Consider the following 25,607-nt stretch of genomic DNA (forward strand, 5'->3'; position numbering starts at 1 on the left):
CAGTGTCACTTTAAAAAAAGTCACATTCTTTTTAGTTTGTTTGCTTTTTTTTTTAAAAAAAAAAACCTTTATTTATTATTGGATAGAGACAGCCAGAAATTGAGAGGGGGAGATAAAGAGGAAGAGAAACAGACAGACACATGCAGCATTGTTTCACCACTCACAAAGCTTTCCACCTTCCAGGTGGTGGCTGGCTCAAATCCGAATCCTTGCTCACTGTAGCATGTGCCCTCAGCCAGGTAGCTCACAACCTCCTCACACAGCTACCACCTTGTGGTTTCTTCAAGTCCAGCAACTAAGACAGTACAAATGAGACCAGAGAACCAAGACCTGGTATCTGGCAATGTTACCTAAATCTGTAAGAAATAATTTTAAAAGGAAAAAATGAACATGGAGCCAATTCTAGTCAGAGCAAAACCTAGCAGAGCCAGGAGGGAGTTGAGGCTGTCTCTGGCACGTCCAGCTGTGTCCTCTGGGGAGATGAAACCATATGGGTATTTCAATCAAGGTGCCCATGATTGAAATAAGCCAATCACCGATTGAGGGAACTCTCCACCAGTCAAATTGCACTGACTGAAGACCTCATTTGCATAAGCAGACCTAGCCCCACCCCCTTTTGTCTGTATAAGAAAACTCCCTGCTGAAGTTTGTGGAACTCAAGTTTCTTGGGTCTGTTATTCCTGGAACTGCAGTCCCAGCACACTGAATAAACTTGAGTTGTAATACTGAAGCTAAAAGATTGAGCTGGAATATAGGAGCTTCAAAGATGGAGCAGGGGGTGGGGGGCAATAATTCCACCTATTGGAGCACCAACATGTATGCCTAAGGCACCAGAGGTCCCAGATTCAATCCCTGGTACCACTTTAAGCCAGAACTGAGCAGTGCTTCATCTCTCTCTCACTCCCTCCCTCCCTCCCTCTTTCAGTAGATAAATTTAAAAAATAAATAAATAAAGATGGAGCTGTAACTTGACAGGTTTCACAGTCAAATTTTGTGAGGGAGTTTGGTAGTTTGTTTTTGGTAGTCTCCAAGACCTCACTGCCCTGGCACAACTTTTTCACATAGAGACAACCAGACAGAGGCAGAGAGAGGGAAAGAAATCACATCATCAAAGCTTCCTTCAATGAGTTGGGGGCTGAACTTGAACCTAGTTTGCATATAACACAAAGCAGCACATTACCTGGGTGAGCTATTTTGCTGGACCTCAGTCAACAGTTCCAATAAGTAAATGAGTGTACACTGCCTGCACATTAACTTGTTTCTGTTTGCTTAGCACCAAGGAAAACAGCATTCTCATCCTCTGCAGGACTTGGAGACAGAGGGTCAGACACAAGGGAAATCAGACAATGTACCATTTATTCCTTATAAAATATATTTCATATTGTTGCTGTAAAAACATTACACTTCACATTTTTAAAAAGTTTTTTTAACAGTAAAAATAATACTTGGAAGACAGCTGAGGGGGATGCCAATGAATGAGACAAGTTCACAGATGGGGTTTACATCCTTCTCCCTTTTTTTTTTCTTTCTCTATGCCCCTTTTAAAGTCAGCACCTGGGAGGACCGGAAAGCAACAGAACAGATGTCTTCACACAAACTGGAGTCTCCACATCCAAATTAACTATGTCTTCTGAGGGATCAAGCTTATGATAACAATGTATTGCTAGAACTACCTCCACAAGCTCTCTGAAATGATAAGATTGTTTTTACAGTTGGCTTACAAAAAAAATCACGTAATTAAGTCCAGTCCATCCATGCCTGTAGTACCTGTGACCAGACTTGACTGTCTCCACTTATTTCCCCTGCACCAAATGGGCATGGGTACAGATTTCATATCATGAAAAGTTCTTCAAAGTAATTGCCACAGACTCTGAAGGCAACTCTCAAAATCCTTCTCCAAAAGAGGAATATCCCTAGAATAGCTTTTTCCCAAGGTAATTGCCTTGGAGGAAAAAAAAAAATCAGTCCTGTTGGTTTCCAGAACATACCTAGGGCATCCATTTATCAGATATGTAGCTGGGGAGGGGAGGGAGGGATAGGAAGGTAGGCTAAGAAGGGAGAGAGACAGAGATGAAAAAAAACAGGCATGACATCTGAATCAGAACACAAATCTCTACCTTGAGAGAATAAACAAACGGGGTGACCCCCAAGGACAGACTACATGCCAAGAACCAACACAACAGCCACAGATGGAAGAGCAAGGGAGAGGGAGGTCAGAGCCAGCCCCACCACCAGCAAGGAGACTGGGGTGAAGTCATGGGGTGATGCAACACTAAGCATTTAAAAAAATCACTGAAGCTACCTCTGTTTTGAAACTGCTTCATCAATATCCTCTTTCTTGCTTTCTTTCCTGTCCCACATACCAGTGACATGAGAAGCCTACCCCATTCAGGGAAAAAAAATCTTTATATCCAGTTATATGTACACAGTCTAGATCGGGGAAGAGGGAAGGAAAACAACTTTTGGAACAACAAGACTCTGCAAGAGCTCTGATTTCAGAAGGGAAAAGCTCCTGGGTAGAATCCTGAGTCTCAACTGCTCTCTTTCCTCACCCACAAGGCCTGAAAACAGACAGACATCCTGGGCAGTTGAGTGAGGATACACACCACCTGCTGTCAGCCTACCCTTCTCAGGATGGGCAAGGGGCACGAAGCAGCGGTGAGGAGGGGAGTTACCTCTGGCTGGTCTGGTGTTACACTCATGGACAGAACTCCACACTCCTTGCTTTAACTGTTAGGGAAGCAGACCCATTTTCACCCGGGCAACAGTTCCTCTTTCCCTAAACCCAGGTCCTCGTCACCTTTCACAACACCTGCCCCTTGTCTTATGTTTATGTGCAGGATTTCTAGCACTCAGTGGGCACTGATGGAAATGCAGCTGCTCATTTCCCACAGGGATGTGGTCAAAGGGTCTCCAGCAGCCACAGGTAGACCATGCTACTCTGTTCTGGGAGAGGCGGTATGATGGGATTTCCTAAACTGCTACCATAGGAGACGTCAGTCCAGGACTTGTTCCTGAGACAGTTGGGCACCAGCTGGTCATATTCAAGCAGGTTCCAACTGGAAAGAAATGTGAGGCCGCCAAGCAAATACCTGCCCTCCTTCCAGAGCTCAGCTAACTGGTTTGTCACTGGATGGCATGGCACAAAACCCACCTCTCCTTCCCTCTCAGAAAGAGCTGCTTTGCCCAAGTGCTCTCACCTCCAGCAATGCCAGCCAGACTCCCTCCATTCCTGCAGTCCCCAGAAACTCCAGAGACTGCAAACAGCCATAGAAACAGCCATGAGCTGCAAGGTCACCTCATCATTTAGAGTCTGGCCCTCACTCTGTAGCTTTTCCCTAACCTGCACCTTCATGCAAAAAGAAATGCCCTAAAGGTACTGGAGAATTTGCACCCCACCAAACTGCCCCTCCCCTTGGTCTGAATTGCACTGACAAGGCAAAATCAGAACCTTCTGCATTAACTAACCTGTGACTATCGGAGGCAGGTCAGATTGTCCCCCAAATGGGCAGAGGTGCCAACAGGACAATCAATGGCCTGTCAATTTTCTCTCCAAGGTGAGCAAAAACTGCCACTGGCCTAGCTATTCTCTTCTCTGTCCCTCCTCCTCCCACCCCTTGTTGGTCCGATCTACCTACAACTTCAGGTAGGAGGGAGCTGGGAAAAATCCCTAGTGAACCCAAAAAACCCCAAGGGTGCCTCTTAAGGGCATCTTGGATAAAAAGAAACTTGAATTAGATTTAAAAAAAAAAAAGCTTCTAAATCCTCTATAACAAGAGGACATAGTGCCCAGAGGTGTCATTTTTCTGACTGAAGGACAGAAATGGCAAGCCGAGCTTTATTCAGGGCTAGGAGAGAGCTTTCAGATACTACAGCCCTCTAGGGTTTCCTCAAGGAAAAGAAGGACTAAAGTAGTGTCAGAACTGTCACAATTCAGGATGTGGAATTTACATATTGCCTTTTGGCTCAGGAACTGAGAGACAGTTTTGAGAAACCTTTGACGCTGGACTTTGAGAAGTTCTATAAGATGTGTGGGATGCAGCCCGGTGTTTTACGGGAACAGACTCAGAGCTGTGAATCCCAGAAGGATGTTCCCTTCGCTTCCATGGAAATGCTTGTAAGCAGAGTGCCGAGCTGGTGTAATGGCTCTGCCACAGACTCTGAGGCAGACAGAGCTTCAGGTTCAAAGCCTATTGGTTCACCGCTGGGGAAATTGCTTATAAAGATCTGAGCACCTTCCCCCAGATTCAGACAGAGAGGGAGGCAGCATCTTCCTAAGCAGAGAGTTCTCCCCTTCCCCGCCTCAGTGCACAGGTCCTGCTCCATGTCAGCTGCAAACTTGGCATTTCTTTCTCCCATTTTTTTTTAAGAAAAGTAAATTCATCTTACATTCCCTTCCAGAGGAGTTGAGAAACCAAAGAATTCCCCAACTCAGCAATAAACAGAAGGAGCTGTTCCTCCAGCTGATCCTACCAACTAATCCCCTAGAGAATGGGGGAGGGGGTGGGGATGGCATTAAATCTTTGGTCTCTGGTTTGTTGCAGAATACCCTAGGTCCAGTTTGGCTCTCACTTATCTTAAAAGGGAAAAACAATTTTTTTGTTGTTGTTTCTTTAAAAAAAAATACAATGTTCTGAGTGTTAAGCCTTAGCCAAGAGAGCCCAAGCTCCCATAGTCAAATTCTCTTTCTGGGTTCTGCTCTCGGGCTGGTGATGCATCTGTCATCAGGGCCAGCCTGCAGTGGTCGCTGGCAGGACAGCTCAGTCCAGGAAACGCTGGCAGGCTTTCTTCCAGCGGCAGGCAGTGCACCACTGGTCCCGGTGCTCAATGCCATACACCTTGCGGCACTTCTTGGCCTCCCCACGTGCTTTCCTGCCAAAAGCATTGTGGGGACACAGTCATAGACTGGTAACTGGGTTGGGCCAACAGGCACAGATAGAAAGTGGGACAGTCCCAGATGATGGCCAGCCTACCCCTACCCAACCCTGGAGCCCAGGCTCAAGTGGAGGTCACATCTGCAGAGGTGGTAATGGGGACAGAAGCCAGAAGGGAAGTCACAGGGTCAGTCAGTCTCACCTGGTGCTGCTCTGAGCCCTGGGTGGGGAAGTGACAATCAGGTGAGATTTCATGGCAGGTGGTGGTGGCTGCGGCTCGCTGAAGCTTAGTGACCGGCTCCGGACCTGGACATGAGTAAGAGGGAGCATGAGCAGGAGTCCTTAGCAGGGTGGAAGGGGAGAGGACCGCACTACAGCAGTCAACCATTTCTGCCAAACTCCACCTTGTGCTGAGCAGCAGGCCAAGCACCAGTGGCCTTGTGGGAAGGCCAGCAGAGGGGGAGGTGAGCAGGGTCTGGAGAGAGAGGGAAGGAGAGGCTGGAGAAGCAGTCCTTTTAGTCCATATCAAGAGGGAATACGGCCCATCTGGCCACCTCTCTGGTGGCTCCCTGTGGAGATTTAGATGGAGTCACCACCCACAGACAGAGACAGAGACCTCACAGCCTCAGCGACTTAAGACTCTGGTTCCCAGGAGCCTTGAGATTTCTGACCTACCCTCAGTTCCCTCCCCCCCCCACCTTCTTCCTCTCCAGCTGGCCCACATATATTCCCAGTCTTCTCTTCTATATATATATAGAATATATATATATATATATATATATTCCCTTTTGTTGCCCTTGTTTTTTTTTATTATTGTTGTTGTCACTGATATTTTCGTTGTTGGATAGGACAGAGAGAAATGGAGAGAGGAGGGGAAGACAGAAAAGGGGAGAGAAAGATAGACACCTGCAGACCTGCTTCACCACCTATGAAGTGACTCCCCTGCAAGTGGGGAGCCGGGGGCTCAAACCAGGATCCTTAACGCCGGTCCTTGCACTTTGTGCCACGTGCGTTTAACCCGCTGTGCTACCGCCCTACTCCCCCAATCTTCTCTTCTTATAGCCTGAAGCATTTTAGATGCTCAGGGCTGCACAGAGCACTGAGCCTGCACCACCTGGTGAATTTTCTGGCCATAAACTAGCTTGTTTGGGGACTTTCCTTCACAGGCACCCCCCCACCCACTCATGGGAGAAGCAGTGACTGACAAGGATGTGCTAGATAAGGGGAAGCACTGGGGAAACCCTTGACGTTTGAGGATTGAAGAGAAGTGTGAGAGCCTGCGTGCAGAACCAGGCCTGTAAGGAAGGACCCACCCCAAAGGGCTAGTGAGCTCAGAGGCAGTGGGGCACACTCACCGGAGAATAGGAGGTGGTGGAGGGGGCAGCTGCCCAACTAATACTGGTGTAGATGTGGGGTGAGACAGGGATCTGGAAGGATGGCAGGGCCTGCTGGAGACAAGAGAGCATTAGACTAGGCCCCAGCTCAGGAAATGGTCCCAGGCCACCCACTGTCTCTGGAATCTCAGGATGGGACTCTACCAAAAAAACACTGGGGTATACCAGAGTGCTGTTTCCAAGAGAATGTCCCAGCTCCCAACTCTCCAGTTTTCCAATGTTCCTTGAGCTTTTCTCTTACAGCCTGAAGCATCACAGAGCCAGGGAGATTATTCAGTAATAAAGCACAAGACTGCAACCCCAAGTTCAAGTTCTGACAATACATAGGCCAGAACTGAGTGGTAGTCTGATTTCTGTCTCTGCCCATCTCTCTCTCTCTCTCCCTCTCTCCCTCCCTCCCTCCCTCCCTCTCTCCCTCCAGGGTTACTGTTGAGGCTTCGTGTCTGCACTATGAATCCACTGCTCCTGGAGGCCATTTTTCCCATTTTGTTGCTCTAATTGTTGTTGTTGTTGTTATTATTGTTGTTGTTGTTGTTGTCATTGCTGTTGTTGCTGGATAGGACAGAGAGAAACCAAGAGAGGTGGGGAAGACAGAGAGGAGGAGAGAAAGACAGACACCTGCAGACCTGTTTCACCACCCATGAAGCAAGTGGGAGCTTAAACCTGGATCCTTATACTGGTCCTTGTGCTTTGTGCCATGTGTACTTAACCTGCTGTGCTACTGCCCAGCCCCCTATCTTTCTCCCTCTCTCAAAAAAAAAAAAACTAGTAAGTGGGGTCAAGTAGTTGTGTACCCAGTGGAGCACACACATTACCATGCATAAGGACCCAGGTTCAAGCCCCAGGTTCCCACCTGCAAGGGGGAAGCTTTGTGAGTGGTAGAGAAGTACTACAGGTATTTCTTTTTCTTTCTCCTCATCCCTCAAAAACAATAAATAAATAAATAAATATAAATAAAGGAGGGAGGGGGAGGGGAGGTAAGGGAGGGAAATGGCCACCAGGAGCAGTGGAGCCATCATAAAGTCACCAAGCCCCAGCAATAACCCTGGCAGCACAAATAAATATAATAAGCAGAGCCAAGAGGCAGCTTAACCAGTATAATATACCATGCTCAAGACCCTGGTTTGAAGCCCCAACGCCACATGTGAGTACTACGATACCACCAGGGGAAGTTCCATGAATGGTGAAGAGATACTATGGTGTCTCTCATACCTACCAGCCTAAACTCTGTCTGGAGTAAAAAGAACAAAAAACTTGGACCATGCAGAGCTAGCTCAACTGGAAGGGTACCTGCTTTGTCATGCACGTAATGCAGGTTCAAGTCTGGCTCTCACCACACTGGTAGAAGCTTTGGTACTGTGTCTCTTTCTCTCTCTCCCTCTGTCCCTGTCTCTCTCTTTCTAACTTGTGGGGGGGGGGAGTCAGTTCAAGGTGGTAAAGCCCAGGCAACAACAAAAAGAAAAATTCAGCTTAGGAACAACAGAATCATGCATGTGCGGAACCCCTGTACTGCAAAAAATATAATTATTACTATGATGAATCTTTTAAGAAAACTTAAAAAAAATTTCTTAAAAAATTTAAGAAAACATAAAGCATCACAGACATGCGAGGCTAGACAGGGCACTTCCCCTAACTCGTCTGGTGAATTTCATGGTCTGGTGAATGTCACGAATTTCATGGAATTACTTTTATTCTGGGTCTTCCTCCTCCCACCTTCTGGGAGGGGCTGTGGACAAAGGAGCAGGCCCAAAGTCCCAGGTACCAATCTTTTCTGAAAGCCTCCTCTCTCTTGAGCCGGTGGCCCTACCAGCCTCATAACTTAAGTCTTCACAGATGAAATTTCTCAGCTTTGATCACCTCCCTAGTCTGTGCTCTGGACAGTGCCCCAAAGAATTCCAAAAGCCTCCTAAGCAGGGTGAAACCAACACCCTAAGTAGTCAGGAATTCACTGGGAAGAAGCCACTCACTCCAGATGTTCTGGCTTAAGTCTGCTGGTATGAACACCAGCCGGCTATCCCTCAGCCACCTGAATGATGTTGGCTCAGCAGGAGACAGCAGCTCCTTCTGAAAGGCCTCCTGACTGAAAGTGCAGCTTTTTAATTACTAGCTCTCAAATTCAGCCCAGAGTTGGATGAGACCAAGCGGGGGGCATTGTAGGAGTTTAAGAAACGCTGACAGGAAGCAAGCTGAATGCTCAAGGGGTGGCTACTGTGTGGCAGGAATCACTCTAAATGTCTCCCCTTCTATTATACTACACACACACACACACACACACACACACACACACATAGACACACACCCCACAACGATGGTATGGGCCTTCCAGGGCCTGCCCCACTCTTTTGCACCTCCAGCCTAATAGATTTATTCCCAACTCATCATAGGTCTATATTTACTATACTCTATTGCTAAAATATAAACTTTGCAAGGCTAGAGACTGTGACAAAGTCCAGTGTATCATAGGTAGGTGGCAGGGACTCAAAATTGACTGCTGGTGGTCCAGGAGGTGGCTTAGTGACAGAGTGCAGGACTTGCAAGCATGAAGCTCTGCAGCAGCACCACATACATTACAGTGATACTCTGGTTCTTCCTCTCCCTCATAAAATAAATGAATCTTTTTTAAAAAATGACTATTGGTACAGTGAGATAGTTTATCCAATACAGCATGTACACTACCATGCCCAAGACCCTGGGTTCAAGTCCTGGCACCAATGGAGTACCATGGAAGACACTTGGGAAGCTCTATAAGTGGTAGAGTAGTGCTATAATGTCTTATCTCTCTTTTACCCTCACTATCCCACCCCAACACAGAAATGAAGAAGTTGGGCCTGAGAGATCATACAGCAGTACACAAGGCCCTGAGTTCATTCCACAGCACAGAATAAAATAAAATAAAATAAAATAAAATAAAATAAAATAAAATAAAATAAAATAAAATTGGCTGCTGGGTTGTAGCACAGTTCTCAGAACTAGGGATTTGGTCCTGGGAAGTCCACTACATATCCCATGCCCTCTTGTAACCAGAGATATGACCGACTGTTCCCCCAAAAGCAGTTGTGTCCAAATCCCATCAACCTGGTTACTCTAGGATTCAGCCAGATTACTAGTTAAACTGTTCCACAGTGGAACTCCAAATTCACACATTCATCCATCAGGAAAACATTTTCTTTTCCTTCTATAGACATTAGAAGTGAGAAAGTTAGAGGACTGAGGAACTTGACCTCACAGCAGGCTGGCCAGAGGCAGATCCAACAGTGAATGACAGACAGCCTTGCCGGATGGCTGAGCCCCAGGGGAGCCCTGCCCTGTCTATACCTGGTAAGCGTGGTCAGCCTGGATGTGCCAGAAGGAGCCGGGAGCTGACTTGCTGAGAGCACTGGAGGGCAGGCAGGACTCTAAGCCGGGGCGTTCGGAGGTGGAGGACGGGGCTTTGGGAGGAGGTTGTGGGAGAATGGCAAGAGGCAGGCTGGCCATGCCAGGGACAGACGCCAGGTCAACTGCGGGTGTGCCAGCCTCCTCTTTCACCTGCACCTCCGTGTAGTAGAAATCCTCCTCCCGCTTGAACTGGTCAGAGTCCACGGTGTCCCTGTGAGGGAGACAAGGTGATCGAGGATCAAGGACAAATTGCCTTAATTATAACACCGAGACACTCGCTGAGGCCACCAGGCAAATCAAAAGGTACCCACAAGTACCCTCACAGAGCATTATTTCTGGTACCCTCCACCTGGGCAAACCTCCCTCCCTCCCTCCCTCTCTCCCAGTCAGCTGGCCAGCCCAGCCTCTCTGCTCCCCCTGCAGATCATCACATTTTCTCCAGAGGGTCAGTGCTAATGGAGCTCCCACTACCCAGGGCTACCATGTATTATAGTATTATATAATACTATATGTATTATATAATATGTATATACATATACATATACATATACATATACATATTATATAATATGTATACATATTATATGTATTATGTATTATAGCAGGGGTCTCATCAAATCACCCAGCTTCTACTAATGAAACCAGGCACCAAAAGGGCTGGATTGTCTGCTACGATCTTGGGAGGGGGTGACAGAAGATGTGTTAATACTCTGGGTGCTCTTCTTACAGGAACTCTTTTGCAAAGCAACAATTAATATAATAAAACCCACTTTGGAAACTCAAGAGACAGCTCTGGGATGCTTCAACTAACCTGCTCCCAGTTTGTTCCTGTTTACCTGTCCTTTTAAAACAGTGAAAAATAGTTAGGACCAATTATACATTCTGTCCTAGGAGGAAGTCTGAGGAGCCATGATGGAAGCCCAGAGATCTCAAAATCTGCAACCCCTCCCTTCTTGTCCCCAAATCCAACACCTGGCTTTCCAAGGCCTGCCCTGTCCTTCTACCTGTGAAAAAAACGGCCTCCCTTTGGAGGGTGGAGATGTTATATGAGTAATATACTCTGGTCTCCAATTATGGGTTCAAACACTGGTTAAGTTTTTCACCTTCATGCAAAAACTGGAGTGACAAGAGTTTGGTTTTCTGTGGTAGCAGGCAGCGAGCCCAGGCTAGGCTTTGTTAGAGCTAAAACATCTTCCTTCCTGGCATCGAGTTAGGCGATACTCCACCCCAAGATGGACAGAGCCTTTCCATTCCTTTTCCACTGCCATGGGCTCCTGTGCCAGGCACGGGGGCAGGTAGGCATCAGAGCTCTGGGCAACATTCTTGATGGCAGGAGTCAGTGGGGTGGAGGAATGTAGACAGGAGTTCCAGCCGATACCTACCCCAGGTGGAGGGTTTTGACATGCCTTTTGATGCCCACGATGGAACGCAGAACTTTGCCACAGCTTGGCCACAGGCACTTATACATAACCTTCACTGAGTTCTAAAGTGAAAGACAAGGTGAATTAGGTGATGTCTCTCCCCCTCACTCTCCTGCCACTCTCAGTCCCACCGCGTGGAAACTTCCACTTGAATCCTCTGCTTCTCAACACACCCTGGCAAAAGGCTTGAGGGAAGACATTCTTTGGAACCAAAGAAACTGGCCAGCAGGACAGAGTAACCAGACCCAGACACGGCTCTCAGTGCTATAAAAACTGCCACCACCACCCCCCCCCCCAGGCCACTTGCACAGGGCTCTGTGCCACAAAGAAGACAGGGGCTGGGGAGGAAACTGAAAGGGAAAGGATGCTAGGAAATAGTTCAGCTGGTAAGTGTATGGGCTCTGGGTTAGAGCCCTGGCACCACATGGGAGCACCATAGAAGACACCAAGGAAGATCCATGAATGATGAGTGATATATTAGTACCTCCAAACCTCCCCCCAAGTAAAAAATTGAGCTTGGGAGGCCACTCAGGATATCAAGCATGCAAAAGGCCAAATTCATTCTCTGGAGCCTCTTTAAAATAAAGATTACTAGAGGAAACGCTGGTGGTGGAAACAGTGAAATTCTACCCCTTTTATCTCATCATTTTGTAAATCAATATTAAATCACTAATAAAAAATCCATTTAGGGGGATGGGTGGTGGCACACCCAGGTAAGCACACATGTGCAAGGTTGGAGCCCCCGCTCCCCACCTGTGGGGGAAATGCTTTTTGGTGAAGCAGGTCTGCAGGTATCTTCCTCTCTCCCTCTCTATCTCCTCTTCCCTCCCCTCCCAATTTCTTTGTCCTGTCAAATGAAAATAGAAAGAAAGAAAAATGACCATTGGGAGTGGATTCATAGTGCATGCACCAAGCCCCAGCAATAATCCTGGCAAAAAAAGAGAAAAAAGTTTAAGAAAACAGCAGGTTAAGCGCACATGGCACCAAGTGCAAGGACTGGCATAAGGATCCTGCTTCAAGCTCCCCACCTGCAGGGTAAAGCAGATCTGCAGGTGTCTATAGTTTTCCCCCTCTCTCTGTAGTCCCCTCTATTTCTCTCTGTCCTATCCAACAACAGCAATAATAGCAATAACAACAACAATAACAAGGGCAACAAAATGAAAACAAAAGGCCTCCAGGAGCAGTGGATTCATAGTGTAGGCACCAAGCCCCAGCGATAACCCTGGAGGCAAAAAAAAAAAAAAAAAAGGCTAGAAGTGGACCTACCCTATGACCCTGCAATTCCTCTCCTGGGGATATAGCCTAAGGAACCAAACACACCCATCCAGAAAGATTTATGTATATCTATGTTCACAGCAGCACAATTTGTAATAGCCAAAACCTGGAAGCAACCCAGGTGTCAACAACAGATAAGTGGCTGAGCAAGTTATGGTATATATACACAATGGAATACTACTCAGCTATTAAAAAGGGTGAATTCACCTTCTTCTTGGATGGAGCTTGAAGAAATTATATTAAGTGAGATAAATCAGAAACAAAAGGATGAATATGCAATGATCTCACTCATAGAAGTTGAAAAATAAGAACAGAAGGGAAGGGGTCGGGCGGTGGCGCAGTGGGTTAAGCGCATGTAGCACAAAGCGCAGGGACCGGCATAAGGATCCTGGTTTGAGCCCCCGCTCCCCACCTGCAGGGGAGTCACTTCACAGGCGGTGAAGCAGGTCTGCAGGTGTCTATCTTTCTCTCCCCCCTCTATCTTCCCCTCCTCTCTCCATTTCTCTCTGTCCTATCCAACAACGAACAACATCAACAATGGCAATAATAATAACCACAACGAGGCTACAACAACAAGGGCAACAAAAAGGGGGAAAAAATGGCCTCCAGGAGCAGTGGATTCATGGTGCAGGCACCGAGCCCAGCAATAACCCTGGAGGAAAAAAACACACACAAAGAAAAATTTTTTAAAAAAAAGAACAGAAGGGAAAACATTAAGCAGAACATGGACTGAATTTGGTGTATTGCACCAAAGTGAAAACCTCTGAGTTGGGGTTTGGGTCCTGAAACATGATGGCAAAGGAGGACCTAGAATGAGGTGAACCGTTATGTGGAAAACTGAGAAATGTTACACACAGACCAACTACTATATTTTACTATCAACTATAAACCATTAATCCCCCCAATAGAGAAAATAAATAAAAAATTCAAATGTAAAAAAATTGAGACAAAAAATAATAAATAAATATTACAAGTTGTGGGGCCAGGTAGTGGCACACCTGGTTAAGTGCACACACTACAGTGCACAAGGACCTGGGTTCAAGCCCCTGGTCCCCACCTGCAGGGGGTAAGTTTCAGGAGTGGTGAAGCAGGGCTGCAGGTGTCTGTCTCTCTCCATCCTCCTCCTCCTCTCTCAATTTCTCTGTCTCTATCAATAATAAAAAAAGAAAGAAAGAAGGGAGTCCAGCAGTAGTGCAGTGGGTTAAGCGCAGGTGGTGCAAAGCGCAAGGACCGGTGTTAAGGATCCCAGTTCGAGCCTCCGGCTCCCCACATGCAGGGGAGTCCCTTCACAGGCGGTGAAGCAGGTCTGCAGGTGTCTATCTTCTCCCCCCTCTCTGTCTTCCCCTCCTCTCTCCATTTCTCTCTGTCCTATCCAACAACAACATCAATAACAACAATTATAACTACAACAATAAAACAACAAGGGCAACAAAAGGGAATAAATAAAATAACAAGAAAGAAAGAAAAAAAGAAAGAAAGGAAGGAAGGAAGGAAGGAAGGAAGGAAGAAAGAAAGAAAGAAAGAAAGAAAGAAAGAAAGAAAGAAAGAAAGAAAGAAAGAAAGAAAGAAAATGGTGAAATCACCATAAAAAAAAGGAAAAGGAAGCACCTCAAAGAGGAGGTGGCTCCTGGAACATGAGTCAGCAGAAGCAGCAAAGGATACAGTGAGCAGCTCAGGTTAACAAGGCCCCCTCCACAACAGGCCCCTGAATATCAGTCATTTATACCCCCACCCAAGTCCTCACAACATTAAACCCAGCCACAGACCTTTCTTTTGCGTGGAGCTGGTTCATCCAACAGGAAAGCATCGGGATCAGTCTCAAAGCCATGGTCAGTGTGGGGAGAACCAAAGGCATCCCCCAAATACTTGGGGCTGGCCTGGGGGTGGGGAGGAGAAGGGGTGGAGATGCCGCTGCTTCCGCTCCAGTGCCCACTGGTGGTGCTGCTGCCACTGTCAGACACGTCTCCACTCTCCTTCCACGGGTCACAGGCCATGCGGGACACTGGCCAGGGAGAAAGACATGGGATGCTCAGGAGCTTGACCCCACCCTCACAGGGCTGCTGTCTCCTCCAGAGCCTGCCTTGGGAGCCTAGGCTTCTGAATCCAATTCCTGGCTCCAGTTCTGTCCCAGCTTTACCCTTCTTATGAGAGAGAAAAAGCTCAAACTTCCTCCTTCCTGAGCTTCTGTGAAAACAAGGTAAGGATTCTTCCACCCAGCAAGACCTGTGGGCAGCCCTACTCTGTTCTAAGGACATGGGTATCACAGCATACCTACTGGTGGATGCACACCATGACTGTGTCTGTGTCTGGCTAACAAAAAGAGAACCCATTTCTTCATCTTTGGGTACAGCCATACCACCCCTAGGCATCTATCCAAGGGACATGAAAACACTAATTCAAAAGGATGCGGGCATCCCTGTGTTCATAATATTCACAATAGTCAAGGAGTACAAGCAGCCTAAGTACTCAATGACACATGACTAGATCAAGAAGTTATGGGATAGATACTCAAGGAAACACCACTCTACAATTAAAAAAAAAAAAGATAAGTGTCAGGGCACAACAGTAGCATACTTGGTAGAACATACAAGTTTCCATGAGCAAGTATCCAATTTCAAGGCCCCAGTCTCCACCTGCATGGAGGAAGCTTCATGAGTGGTAAAAAAAAAGTGCTACAGGTGTCTCTTTCTCCCTCTCATTTTCCCTCTCCTCTCTTAATTTCTCTCTGAAATATCAACTGAAAGAAAGGTAAAATAAAGAAAAATAGTAAAAACAAAAAAAAATAGTTACTAGGAGCAAGCAGTACATTCACCATGCAGACACCGAGCCCTAGTGATAACCCAGGTGGCAATGAACACAAGAAAGAAAGGAAGAGATGAGAATGTGAGAATGTTTAATTTGGATAGAATTGGGCAGAACCGGAGATTATTATGCTGCGTGAAAGAACTAAAGAGGTGAAAGAAACTGCTGAATGGTTTTGCTCCTATCGTACATTGAATATAGATAACTAAAGCAAATGAACTTGGGGGGAAAAAAGATAACCCACTGAGAAGTATGGTGGTTTGGTGAAGGGGGGTGCAGAACTTTGGTGGACAATGTGGTGACTTACACGTCATGTGTAGATGTGAGACTATACCTCTGACATCTTATAATTTTGTAAAAAAAACACAATTAACAAAGAGAGAAGAAGAAGAAACAAAATGTGATTCCTGGGACTGGGAGACAACTCACCCACTGTGTGAGGTTCTGAGTTCAAGCCAGATGCCATATAGGAACAGCATGGGTGGTGAAACACTATTATAGTATCTAACCCCCCCAACCCCACCCCCGCTTTCTCTCCTATCTTTCCCTAAATAAAAGTTTAAAAAGTTGGGGTTAGGCAGTGGTGCACCTGGTTAAATGCACACACAACAGTGTGAAAGGACCCAGGTTCAAGCCCCCAGTCCCCACCTGTAGGGGGAAAGCTTCACAAGTGGTGAAGCAGGGCTGCAGGTATGTCACTGTCTCTTTCCCCTCTCAATTTCTGTGTCATAAATAAATAAAATATTTTAAAAGTTCACCTGGGGAGAATGCTCCAGTACTACACATGAATGAGGCTACCAAAAAAACAAACAAACAAAAAATTAAGGGGCTGGAAAATAGCTCACCCAGTAAAGTACACACTTTACTATGCATGAGGAATGAATTTGAGCCCTCAATCACAACACAGGAGAGCACCAGACTTCATGAGCAATAGAGCAGTGCTGTGGTGTCTCTCCACTCTCTGTCTTTCTTGCTCTGTCAAAATAGAAATAGGGAAGAACTCAGCAGCCAACAACAGGTTAGATGTCAAGGGCCCAAACCCATCAGCAGGAACTTGACCAGGACAGAGGGGAGCAGCATGCTAACTCCAGAGTGATCAGGACTCTGGATAAAGGACAGGTCAAAGGTTAGGCAAGCCCCATGAATACAGCAGCACTTACCCCACCCTCATCAGAGCCTTGCAAGTGGCTCAAACATCAAGATGAGCAAATGAGTCCACAAAGGAGAAATTTAAAACAAAGCACATAGTTCATATTGGAAATGAATCCCGTAAATTATGAAATGGATGAAAGCTACTCTGCTTTAAATCGTAAGATTTTCTAGGATGACAGCAAGATGTAAATATCCTCAACCCCGAACACTGCTCTTTGCTAATGTGTGACAGCAGAGATGTTTATAGGTCCCTCTATTTCTCCCATGTATGTGCACACACAAAGCCATCCTAACAGTACTGAAACAGAGGGAGGAGGTGATCCCTATAGATATATTCTCTGTGGGGGTTGGGGAGACAGCATGATGGTTATGCAGAAATGATTTCATGTGTGAGGCTCCAAAGTCCTGGATTCAATCCCCAGCACCACTATAAAGCAGAACTGAGCATTGCTCTGGTGAAAAATAAAATTGAAAAAAAAAAAAAAAAGAGGGGGCTGGGTAGTAGCACAGTGAGTTAAGTGCAAATGGTGCAAAGCACAAGGACCAGAGTTAAGAATCCTGGTTCGAGCCCCTGGCTCGCCATCTGCAGGGAGATCACTTCACAAGCGATGAAGCAGGTCTGCAGGTATCTATCTTTCTCTCCCCGTCTTCCCATCCTCTCTCTCGATTTCTCTCTGTCCTATCCAACAACAATGACAGCAATAGCAACAATAATAATAACAACAACGATAAACAAGAGCAACAAAAGGGGGAAAAAATGGCCTCCAGGAGCAGTGGATTCGTAATGCAGGCACTGAGCCCCAACAATAACCCTGGAGAAAAAGAAAGAAGTAAAAATAAAAAAGAAATATTCTCTGTGAACAGAGGAAAATCTTGATGGCTGTGTAGCTTTCACCTTGCAGATACTTCTTATAATTTCCTGCCAAGGAAATCTTACTTTGCCACTAACTTCAACCATAAGATCAGAAATGTATTATAAAGGAAAAAAAAAAAAAAAAGCCTTTAATGGGCAATTTTTTTTTTCTCAAAAAAGGACTTAGGCTATTGGGATCATGTCTTATTAGCAAACGCATAGATGCTGGTATGTATATGAACACGTATATGCATATTACTCACACACCGATACACATAACTTGGCAGAAAGTGGAGGTGATCATTTTCTTTTCCCTTATGACCCTTCCCTGCATTTCTGTCTTGCTGTCCACAACTGCTGGAGTCTCCTCAATTTATGGGACTTCCTGAGTATTGAAAATGGGCACAATTACTCCCCCATTTAGCTTGGGCAAGCCTACATGCTAAGTAAGCAAGTAGGTGTACAGTGCACTGTTTCCAAGGGGTGTGTAGACTTCACATCAGACAGCAATGGCTTTGGGTAAGATAAGTTGTTTCACTTTATCGCTCCCTCCAGTGTACTTTCCACCAAGGGAAATCACATAGGAGGGAGAGTTTAAAGCCTTTTCTCTAGAATCACCTCCACATTTTCCTTCAAGCCTTCAGGCTACTTGCAATTCAATTAGAACTCTCCAGTGAAAAGTTATTCCTGGAGACTACCCCTATAGCAAGAAAGAAGAAAGAAAGAAAAGAAGAAAGAAAGAAGGAAGGAAGGAAGGAAGGAAAGAAGATACCTCAGGTTGCCTTTTCAAACAATAACTAGTCATTCTCCCTCTCATGTTACCAATAATGTATTTTGGATTGCACCAGAATTTTCAAATTGCATCAAGTTATCTGTAAGTTGTGTTTAGCAATTAAATTTATGTTAGACTTTAGTTCCTATTTTCCTGACCTTAGGCCCCATAGAGTCACTTTAATTTACAAGATAAAATGAGGTCTTTGAAATGGAGCAAGAATGTTCTGAAGTCCTTAAAGGGCCATTTAGTAAGGTCACCTTTGTGAAGGAAATAGTCCTCCACTGGCCTTCTTCTGGTCCCTCAAAATCTTGGCTCACTTAACTTCCAGGAAGAATTTCTTCAACAGTGAGGCTCAGCCAGTCTTTTTCACAATGAGCCAAGAACAAATTTCCTCACAAACAAATGAGCCAGCCTAAGATGCCACTGAGAAGAGACTCCAGAAATTACGTCCCCAAGCTGGTGACTTTGAAAAATAACTACTCAAAGCAGAGGTCTGTTGTGGGTCTCAGACGTGCCAACACCCAACTGAGCCCCCTTCCTCACCAGAGAAGTTGGCCTCGACCCCAGGAGGACTCTGCACGACAGGGCTGCAGGAAAGGGATGTCAGCACCATGGCAGCCATCATCTCATCCATCTCCACTGCATCCGACTTCCTGGATCCAAACAGGAAATGCCAAAAATGACTTCCTGTCATGCCTTCCTTTGACCTGGTGACTTCCCTATGATGGGCCTCTCACCTCAAGACAGGTCCCCTACACCCCACCAAGCAGTCAGTATGAGTTCAAGTAAGAAGAGTTAACATGTGAAGGTCTGTGTCTCTCTACTCTGAGTAAAAATACTCATCCCGAGTTACATTTATGCTATCAGTCCTCTCCTGTATAAGCAGGTTGGTCCCCACCCCACTGCTACCCAGCAGCTCTGTTATCCCCTAAATTCACTTCCTAACTCTAACTCTGTAGCCTACAGCAAAGAATTGTGTTTGGGGAAGGAAGAAGAGTCAAGGCTATAAAATAGGACATGGGAATGAAGAGAGACCCACTGGGACACAAAAACACTAAGATTGTTTTCTTTTCTCATCTTACACTTAGATTAATAAAGAAGGATTACACTGACCAATTTCTCTCTTTACCTGAGAAATAATGAGGTATTATTGGTAATTTCTAATTACCAACAAAGGGGCCAGGGAGGTGGCTTAAGCAGGTAGAATATGCCCTTGCATACATGAGGCCCTGGGTTCAATCCGCAGCACCAGGTAACAACAAGAAAGACAAAACCAAATAGAACACTCATAAAAATGAAGAAGCAGTATTCTGGTGTCTCTCTCACAAAAAGAAAAGGGGTAGGGATGATAGCATAATGGTTATGCAAAACAGACTCTCACGCCTGAGGCTCTGAGGTCTTAGGTTCAGTCCTCTGCACAACCATAAACCAGAGCTGAGCAAGACTCTGGAGAAAATAAATGAATCAATAAACTAAATAAATGGAGAGAAATAGTGGTGCAATAGCTCCATGCTTTACACAGCAGAAGTCTATAAAAATTTGGATGGCACTTTTCTAAGTCCCTAGAAAATGACATTATCTTCAAGTAAAATCTGAGCTATCTTTCTGTTAATATGAATGTGAAAAAGCTAGTCTGAGGGCTGAAGAGACAGCTCATTGGTTAAAGTGCATGCCTTGCCATGCACAAGGCTCAAGTTTCAAACCAGTTCCACATGGAAGATGCAATGGCATCAGAGGAAGTTTCTGTGTGTCTCCCTCTCTGTGTCTATTTAAAGGAAAAACAGGGATGAGGTCACAGGCTTAATCCCCAACATTTTGTGTACTAGAATGGAACTGTGCTTTAGTGTCTCTCTCTCTCTCATAAAATAAATTAACAGATCTAGAAAATATCTTTAGGGTCAGTCAGAGAGTTTACCATTTCAAATGCATGGCATGTCTGGGCATCCATGAGGCCCAGGTATGAAGCCAGACATGATATGAAAGTACCACAGCACTGAGGGAAGCTTGGGTGTTGTGGTCTTTCTCTTTCTCTCTCTATCTGAATAAAAAAGCTAGCCCAAGAGTGGTGATATATTCTTTTAGTTATTGTACACTGAATAATAAAACAGAAATTAAGATATATAACAGTGGGGAAAACTTGAATCATTAAACTTTGAGGGTTGTTCCCTGCCACATGCTTTTCTATGCCTCCAGAGCTAGAGATGCTTTCACAATGTTTAAGTGGTTTCCAAAGTCAAGAGAATGTTCTCTCTTGACCTGTGACCCATGAGAATTCTGTAAGATGGATACCCACATGTGCATGAATTGAGCTGTACTGAAGGAAGCCATGTTCATTGGCTAACATAGTCTGCGGCTGCGTCCATGCCACAGCAAGGATAGAAGCTGTTCCACCTTCAAAGCCTGAGCTGTTTACAGCTTGGGCCACTCAGAACAAGTATGCAGACTCCTGACCTGAGCTTTTAGTTCTTGTCTCTCATCATAAAACTAACTTCAAAGACTTAATTATTAATGAGAAAGAGAATCAAACAGTGGATCAATCTGCCATATGCAGTGCCTGGGATTGATATGGGACTTCTCACTTCTCATAGCAAAATCCTTTGCTATTGTGAACTCATTTTCATGTGAGCATAAAGGGGGTGGGAGGATAGGGCTAACGATGGAACTCACGTTCTTTCAAAGTAGGGACCATGGGGTTGCTCTCTGATACCCATATCAAGAAAAAAAAAAAAGAAAAAAAGAGAAAGGGGGTGGGACCAAGCGGTGGTACACTCAGTTAAGCGCCCATAGCACTAAGCACAAGAACCCACACAAGGATCCAGGTTTGAGCCCCCAGCTCCCCACCTGCAGGGGGTTCACTTCACAAGTGGTGAAGCAGGTCTGCAGGTGTATATCTTTCAATTTCTCTCTCTCTCTTTTCCCCTCCCCCTCTCAATTCTTGTCTGTCTTATCCAATAAAAATGGCCACTAGGAATAGTGGATTCATAGTGCCAGCACCAAGTCCCAGCAATAACCCTGGTGGGGAAAAAAAAAAACAAGGGATGGGGGGGGGGGGGAGAAGCTGGAGCTATAACCAAAACCAAGCTCTATCATCCACAAGAAGAGGTTAGGAGAGAAAAGAAAGCACTCTGGGTATTTTTCAAGTGCTCTCTCTGTAACCTGGGAATGGCACAGGGAATTAAGCATGAGGCTCCAAGTTCAATCCTCTGCATCAAGTATGTCAGAGTGATGTTCTAGTTCTCTCTCCATCTTCTCCCCCATCTCATAATTGAATAAAATATTTTTTAAAAAGATACAAATATAAATAATGTTGTATATCCTGTTCAATTTTTAAATTTTTACTTAATTTATACAACTTTTTATCCCTTTCTTTTTACTTATTTGTTATTATTTTTATGAATCTGTTTTTTAATATTTTATTTATTTTCCCTTTTGTTGCCCTTGATTTTTATTGTTGTTGTAGCTATTGTTATTGATGTCATCATTGTTGGATAGGACAGAGAGAAATGGAGAGAGGAGGGGAAGACAGACAGGGGGGAGAGAAAGCTAGACATCTGCAGACCTGCTTCACCACCTGTGAAGGGACTCCCCTGCAGGTGGGGAGCCGGGGGCTTGAACCGAGATCCTTACACCGGTCCTTGCACTTTGTGGCACTTAACCCACTGCGCTATCGCCTGACTCCCTACTTATTTATTATTTTTAATGGGAAAGAGACCAGAGCACTACTCTGCTACAGCATATGAAGTTCCAGAGGTCAAACTTGGGACCTGAAACATGCACTCTACCTGAGTCAAGCTACCTGCTCAGCTACAAGAGAACTGTTCCTTTAAAAAAATTATTCTATGAGAGACACAGGGAGAGCAGAGCACCACTTTGGCATATGTGATGCTGGGGACTGAACCTGGGACCTCAGCTTCATGTAAGTCCTCTCTGATCCTGTCTAGCCTCAATAAACAAGCCCACACAGACTCCCAGGTAGAGAGCCTTATAGCTCACCACCCAGGCCAGCTCTCACCCACGGACCTCTTGGGGACATCGATGTTCCTAGAGACAGGTCTGTAGATGGGGGTCTGGGTGCCTGGTTCTGGGGGCAGCGCCTGCAGCTCAGCCAGCCACACCTCCTCCGCTCTGCAGCAAATCTGCAGCTTCCGGTCCAACAGCCACACGGTCACTTTGTCCTCTGCCCAGTTGTGCTGCTCCACTAGCCCAGTGCATTCTTGACCCCCATAACACACAAATACCTGGGGAAGAAACCAGGGGCATGGTCATCACCTGCAACTTCTCATCCCAGAACTCCTGACTCTGGGGCACCCACCTGGCACTAACAGTGTCCTCCCATTTATTCAGTCATCTTGAATTCCCAAAGACATTCTTAGAAAGCCACTTCCCACTTGAGAGCCCAGGCTACTCATACCAGATAGGTTCTTCCTCAATTGGAAATTTACAAGCTCTAGATGGAGATGAAAGATCTTTCTTTCAGAACTAAAGGTCAAGCACAGAGTGTCATGCATGCGAGGCAAGTACTCTATCACTGAGCTCCAGTTCTAGTCCCAAAGGCTCAGTACTATATTTATTTATTTATTTATTTATCTATTTCCCTTTTGTTGCCCTTGATGTTTTTCATTGTTGTAGTTATTATTGTCGTTGTTAGATAGGACAGAGAGAAATAGAGAGAGGAGGGGAAGACAGAGGAGGAGAGAAAGATAGACACCTGCAGACCTGCTTCACCATCTGTGAAGCAACTCTCCTGCAAGTGGGGAGCCGGGGGCTCAAACCGGGATCCTTATACCGGTCCTTGCGCTTTGCACCACCTGCGCTTAACCCGCTGCACTACCACCCGACTCTCTAGCTCAGTACTATCTTATCTGTCCCTATATATCTGTAATATTTCTTCTTCTTCTTCTTCTTTTCTTCTTCTTCTCCTCCTCCTCCTCCTCCTCCTTCTCCTTCCCCTTCTCCTTCTTCCTCTTCTCCTCCTTCTCCTCCTCCTCCTTTTTTTTTTTCCACAAAGTGCTGAGTTCTAGCCATACTTAGAACAGAGGTTTTGAGAGAGGCTAAGCTCACATGTCAGATGTCAAAGTCAGAGCATGTTACTATCAGGGAGGTTCTTTGGGTCAGTTAAAGATGGCTTGACAGCTATGTAAGCATAAGTGGAAGCCTGGGAAATTCAGGCTTACATAGCTGCAGGAAAGGGTGTGTGCCCAAGTGGGTGGCTGGAGATTCTAGCCTCTCACTGGAGGCCCCGCTGGTCTGCTGGTCCTTATCCCAGGGAGGATGGGAGACAGTCCATGCTGGGCTCAACATACCTTCTGTCCAGGCTGAAAGACCACCTGAGGCAGGCCTACAGGAGCCCTGAGGACCTCCTTGGGCTTCTCTTGACAGGAAGCATCCTTTGTGGTGAGGCACGGCTGGGCAGCCACTGCCTCCAGTAGCTCAGGCTGAGGTTCCAAGGAAGTTCCTGTTCCAGGGGGACCTACCACCCGGGCTCCCATGAGGGACCGCTTACCCAGACGCCGGGATATCACGCTAGCCATACTGCTGCCTTTCCTAGGGAAACAAAAGGGACAAATGATCTGTCAGCTTCTTAGAACAATCATGAAGTTTGAAAGACATTTTTCTCAGACCCTGAAAGAGCTGGTGAGTAGCCATTCAAACAAATGTGACGTGTTAAAGTAACTTATTCCCCCACCCCTAGTTAGGATTTCACTCTCTTATTTATATGAGATTGAGAAAGAGACTATTCCTTCACTTCAGCATACGTGGAGCTAGAAACTGAACTTGGGGCTTCAGACGTTCAAGTCTTGTGCTCTACTGCTGAGATATCTCCTGGCCCCAATTTTTTTTATAGAAATAATGTTCATTCATTTTAAAGTAATTAGAAGAAATACCAATAAGCACAAAAAGCAAGAAATTACTCAAGAAGTTGTCTCCAATGGTATCTACTTTTTCTACATAGCATTCTATGCTTCCACACTTCAATATTTACAAAAATAGCATCAAAGTTTGGTGATTTGTACATAGTACCTTGTGTATGCTTATCTATTAAGACCTAGTGTTGGGATAGAGACTTGAACCCAGGGCCATGCATATGCAAGATCACTCCTGAGCAAGCCTTCCCATGTCAATGTTTCTATTTCTTATTTTAGAGCAAGAAAGGAGACATATCTGACCGCTCCACCATCTGTAGAGCTCCCCCAGTACTCTCATGTGGTCCCAGGGCTCAAATCAAGGGCCTTGGTAAAGACTGAGTCCTACTGGTGAAACTATTGCTTTTTTTTTTTTTAATTTAAGAAAGGAGACATTTTCAAAACCATAGGATAGAAGGGGTACAACTCCACACAATTCCCACCACCCGATCTCCATATCCCATCCCATCCCCTGATAGCATTCCTATTTTAGAAGCCACACCAAGTAATATTTCCAAAATGCAGTGTTCCAAAGATACTAACACAATTTAATAAAGAATTATGTAGCATACTCCAAATACTTCTAAGGGTAGGATTTCCAAAAGTAAGACTTTCACAAACAGATTTATCATTGCTAACAAATCCCTTGCTATTGTACCTGAAGGCTGGTTGTTTGTTTTTGTTTTTGTTTTTGTTTTACCAGAGTACTGATCAGCTCTGGTTTGTGGTGGTGCAGGGGATTAAACCTGGGACTTTGGAGCATTAGGTATAAGAGTCTCTTTGCATAACCATTATGCTATCTACCCCCGCCCTTTGAAGGCTGTACTGAATGTAGGACTATTTAAACTGCTCTACTTGGGGCCAGGAGACAGCTCAATGGGTAGAGTGCACGCCTTCTCATGTGCGAGGCCCTGGGTTAGATCTCTAGCACCACATGGGAGCACCATGAACAGCACTAAGAGAACTCTATGGATAGTGGGTCAGCACTTTGGAGTCTCTCCTCTCTCTCCTCTCCCTAAGTATATAGAACTTAAAAACTGGGCCAGGGAGACCACTGGACAATATTGGGTATCCATGGTCCTTGGTTCATTCCCTAGTGCCACATTTAAAATAAACAAAAAACCTGCTCTACCAGAAGGGAGTGTTCTCAGAGTCCAAGCTCTGGTCATGCCAGCTAATTCATGAAGTCAAAGTATGAGAAGCTCAGCTAGAGTCCTGCAGGCTCTCAAACCCAGCTGACTGAAAAGATGCAAAGAGCCACTAAACTGGCTCTCCTCGGTTCTGCTCTCCTCAGTGTCCACTAGAGGAAATTCACACTGAGAGCTAAAGTCTCTTATGCACAGAGACCAAGCCTGAAGGAGTTTGGTCTCTTTCTAATGTAGACTTCTTCCTGCCGCCAAGCTGCCTACAGCCCCCAAGCTCAGTCACCAATGCATCCAGGGAAGAGAAATGTCAGGTATGTCTCTCCTACCTCCCACCTCCACTTCCTCCATGCCTGCTCACATCAGAACACCACCACCACAGGTCTGGGTGCAAATTTGCTGTGAACAACCCCATTCACCTTGGTCTTGAAGATTTTTTTAAAAGATGTATTTGTTTATTTACCTATTAGAACGAGAGAGAGAGAGAGAGAGAGAGAGACTAGAGCATTGCTCAGCTTTGGCTTACAGGAGTATCAGTGATTGAACCTTGGACTTTCAGGACCTCAGACATGAAAGTCTGGTGCACTACCACTGTGTTATCTCCAGGGTACTTTTTTTTTACAATGAGAAAGATCAGCACT

At 45.5% G+C, this 25,607-nt stretch overlaps 1 protein-coding gene across 3 annotated transcripts in view; it reads right to left on the reverse strand.

The window, feature by feature from the left end:
• Window positions 1-1,339: 1,339 nt before the first annotated feature.
• The window catches only part of ZNF395 (zinc finger protein 395), a 61,519-nt gene continuing 37,251 nt past the window's right edge, over window positions 1,340-25,607 (reverse strand). The window contains exons 2-10 of one of the 3 annotated variants that reach the window (XM_060184890.1): window positions 23,225-23,465; window positions 21,942-22,159; window positions 18,446-18,574; window positions 14,106-14,340; window positions 11,026-11,126; window positions 9,584-9,854; window positions 6,230-6,322; window positions 5,077-5,180; window positions 1,340-4,872 (exon numbers count right to left, since the gene is read on the reverse strand). In XM_060184890.1, the coding sequence (XP_060040873.1) occupies window positions 4,761-4,872; window positions 5,077-5,180; window positions 6,230-6,322; window positions 9,584-9,854; window positions 11,026-11,126; window positions 14,106-14,340; window positions 18,446-18,574; window positions 21,942-22,159; window positions 23,225-23,452 (1,491 nt within the window). In that variant the 5' untranslated portion in view covers window positions 23,453-23,465 and the 3' untranslated portion in view covers window positions 1,340-4,760. Of the gene's footprint in view, window positions 4,873-5,076; window positions 5,181-6,229; window positions 6,323-9,583; window positions 9,855-11,025; window positions 11,127-14,105; window positions 14,342-18,445; window positions 18,575-21,941; window positions 22,160-23,224; window positions 23,466-25,607 lie in introns of those variants that run through there. The other 2 variants (XM_016185624.2, XM_016185626.2) reach the window with 2 other exon arrangements.

This window comes from Erinaceus europaeus, chromosome 2 (assembly GCF_950295315.1).
Source record: "Erinaceus europaeus chromosome 2, mEriEur2.1, whole genome shotgun sequence".
Taxonomy (NCBI): domain Eukaryota; kingdom Metazoa; phylum Chordata; class Mammalia; order Eulipotyphla; family Erinaceidae; genus Erinaceus; species Erinaceus europaeus.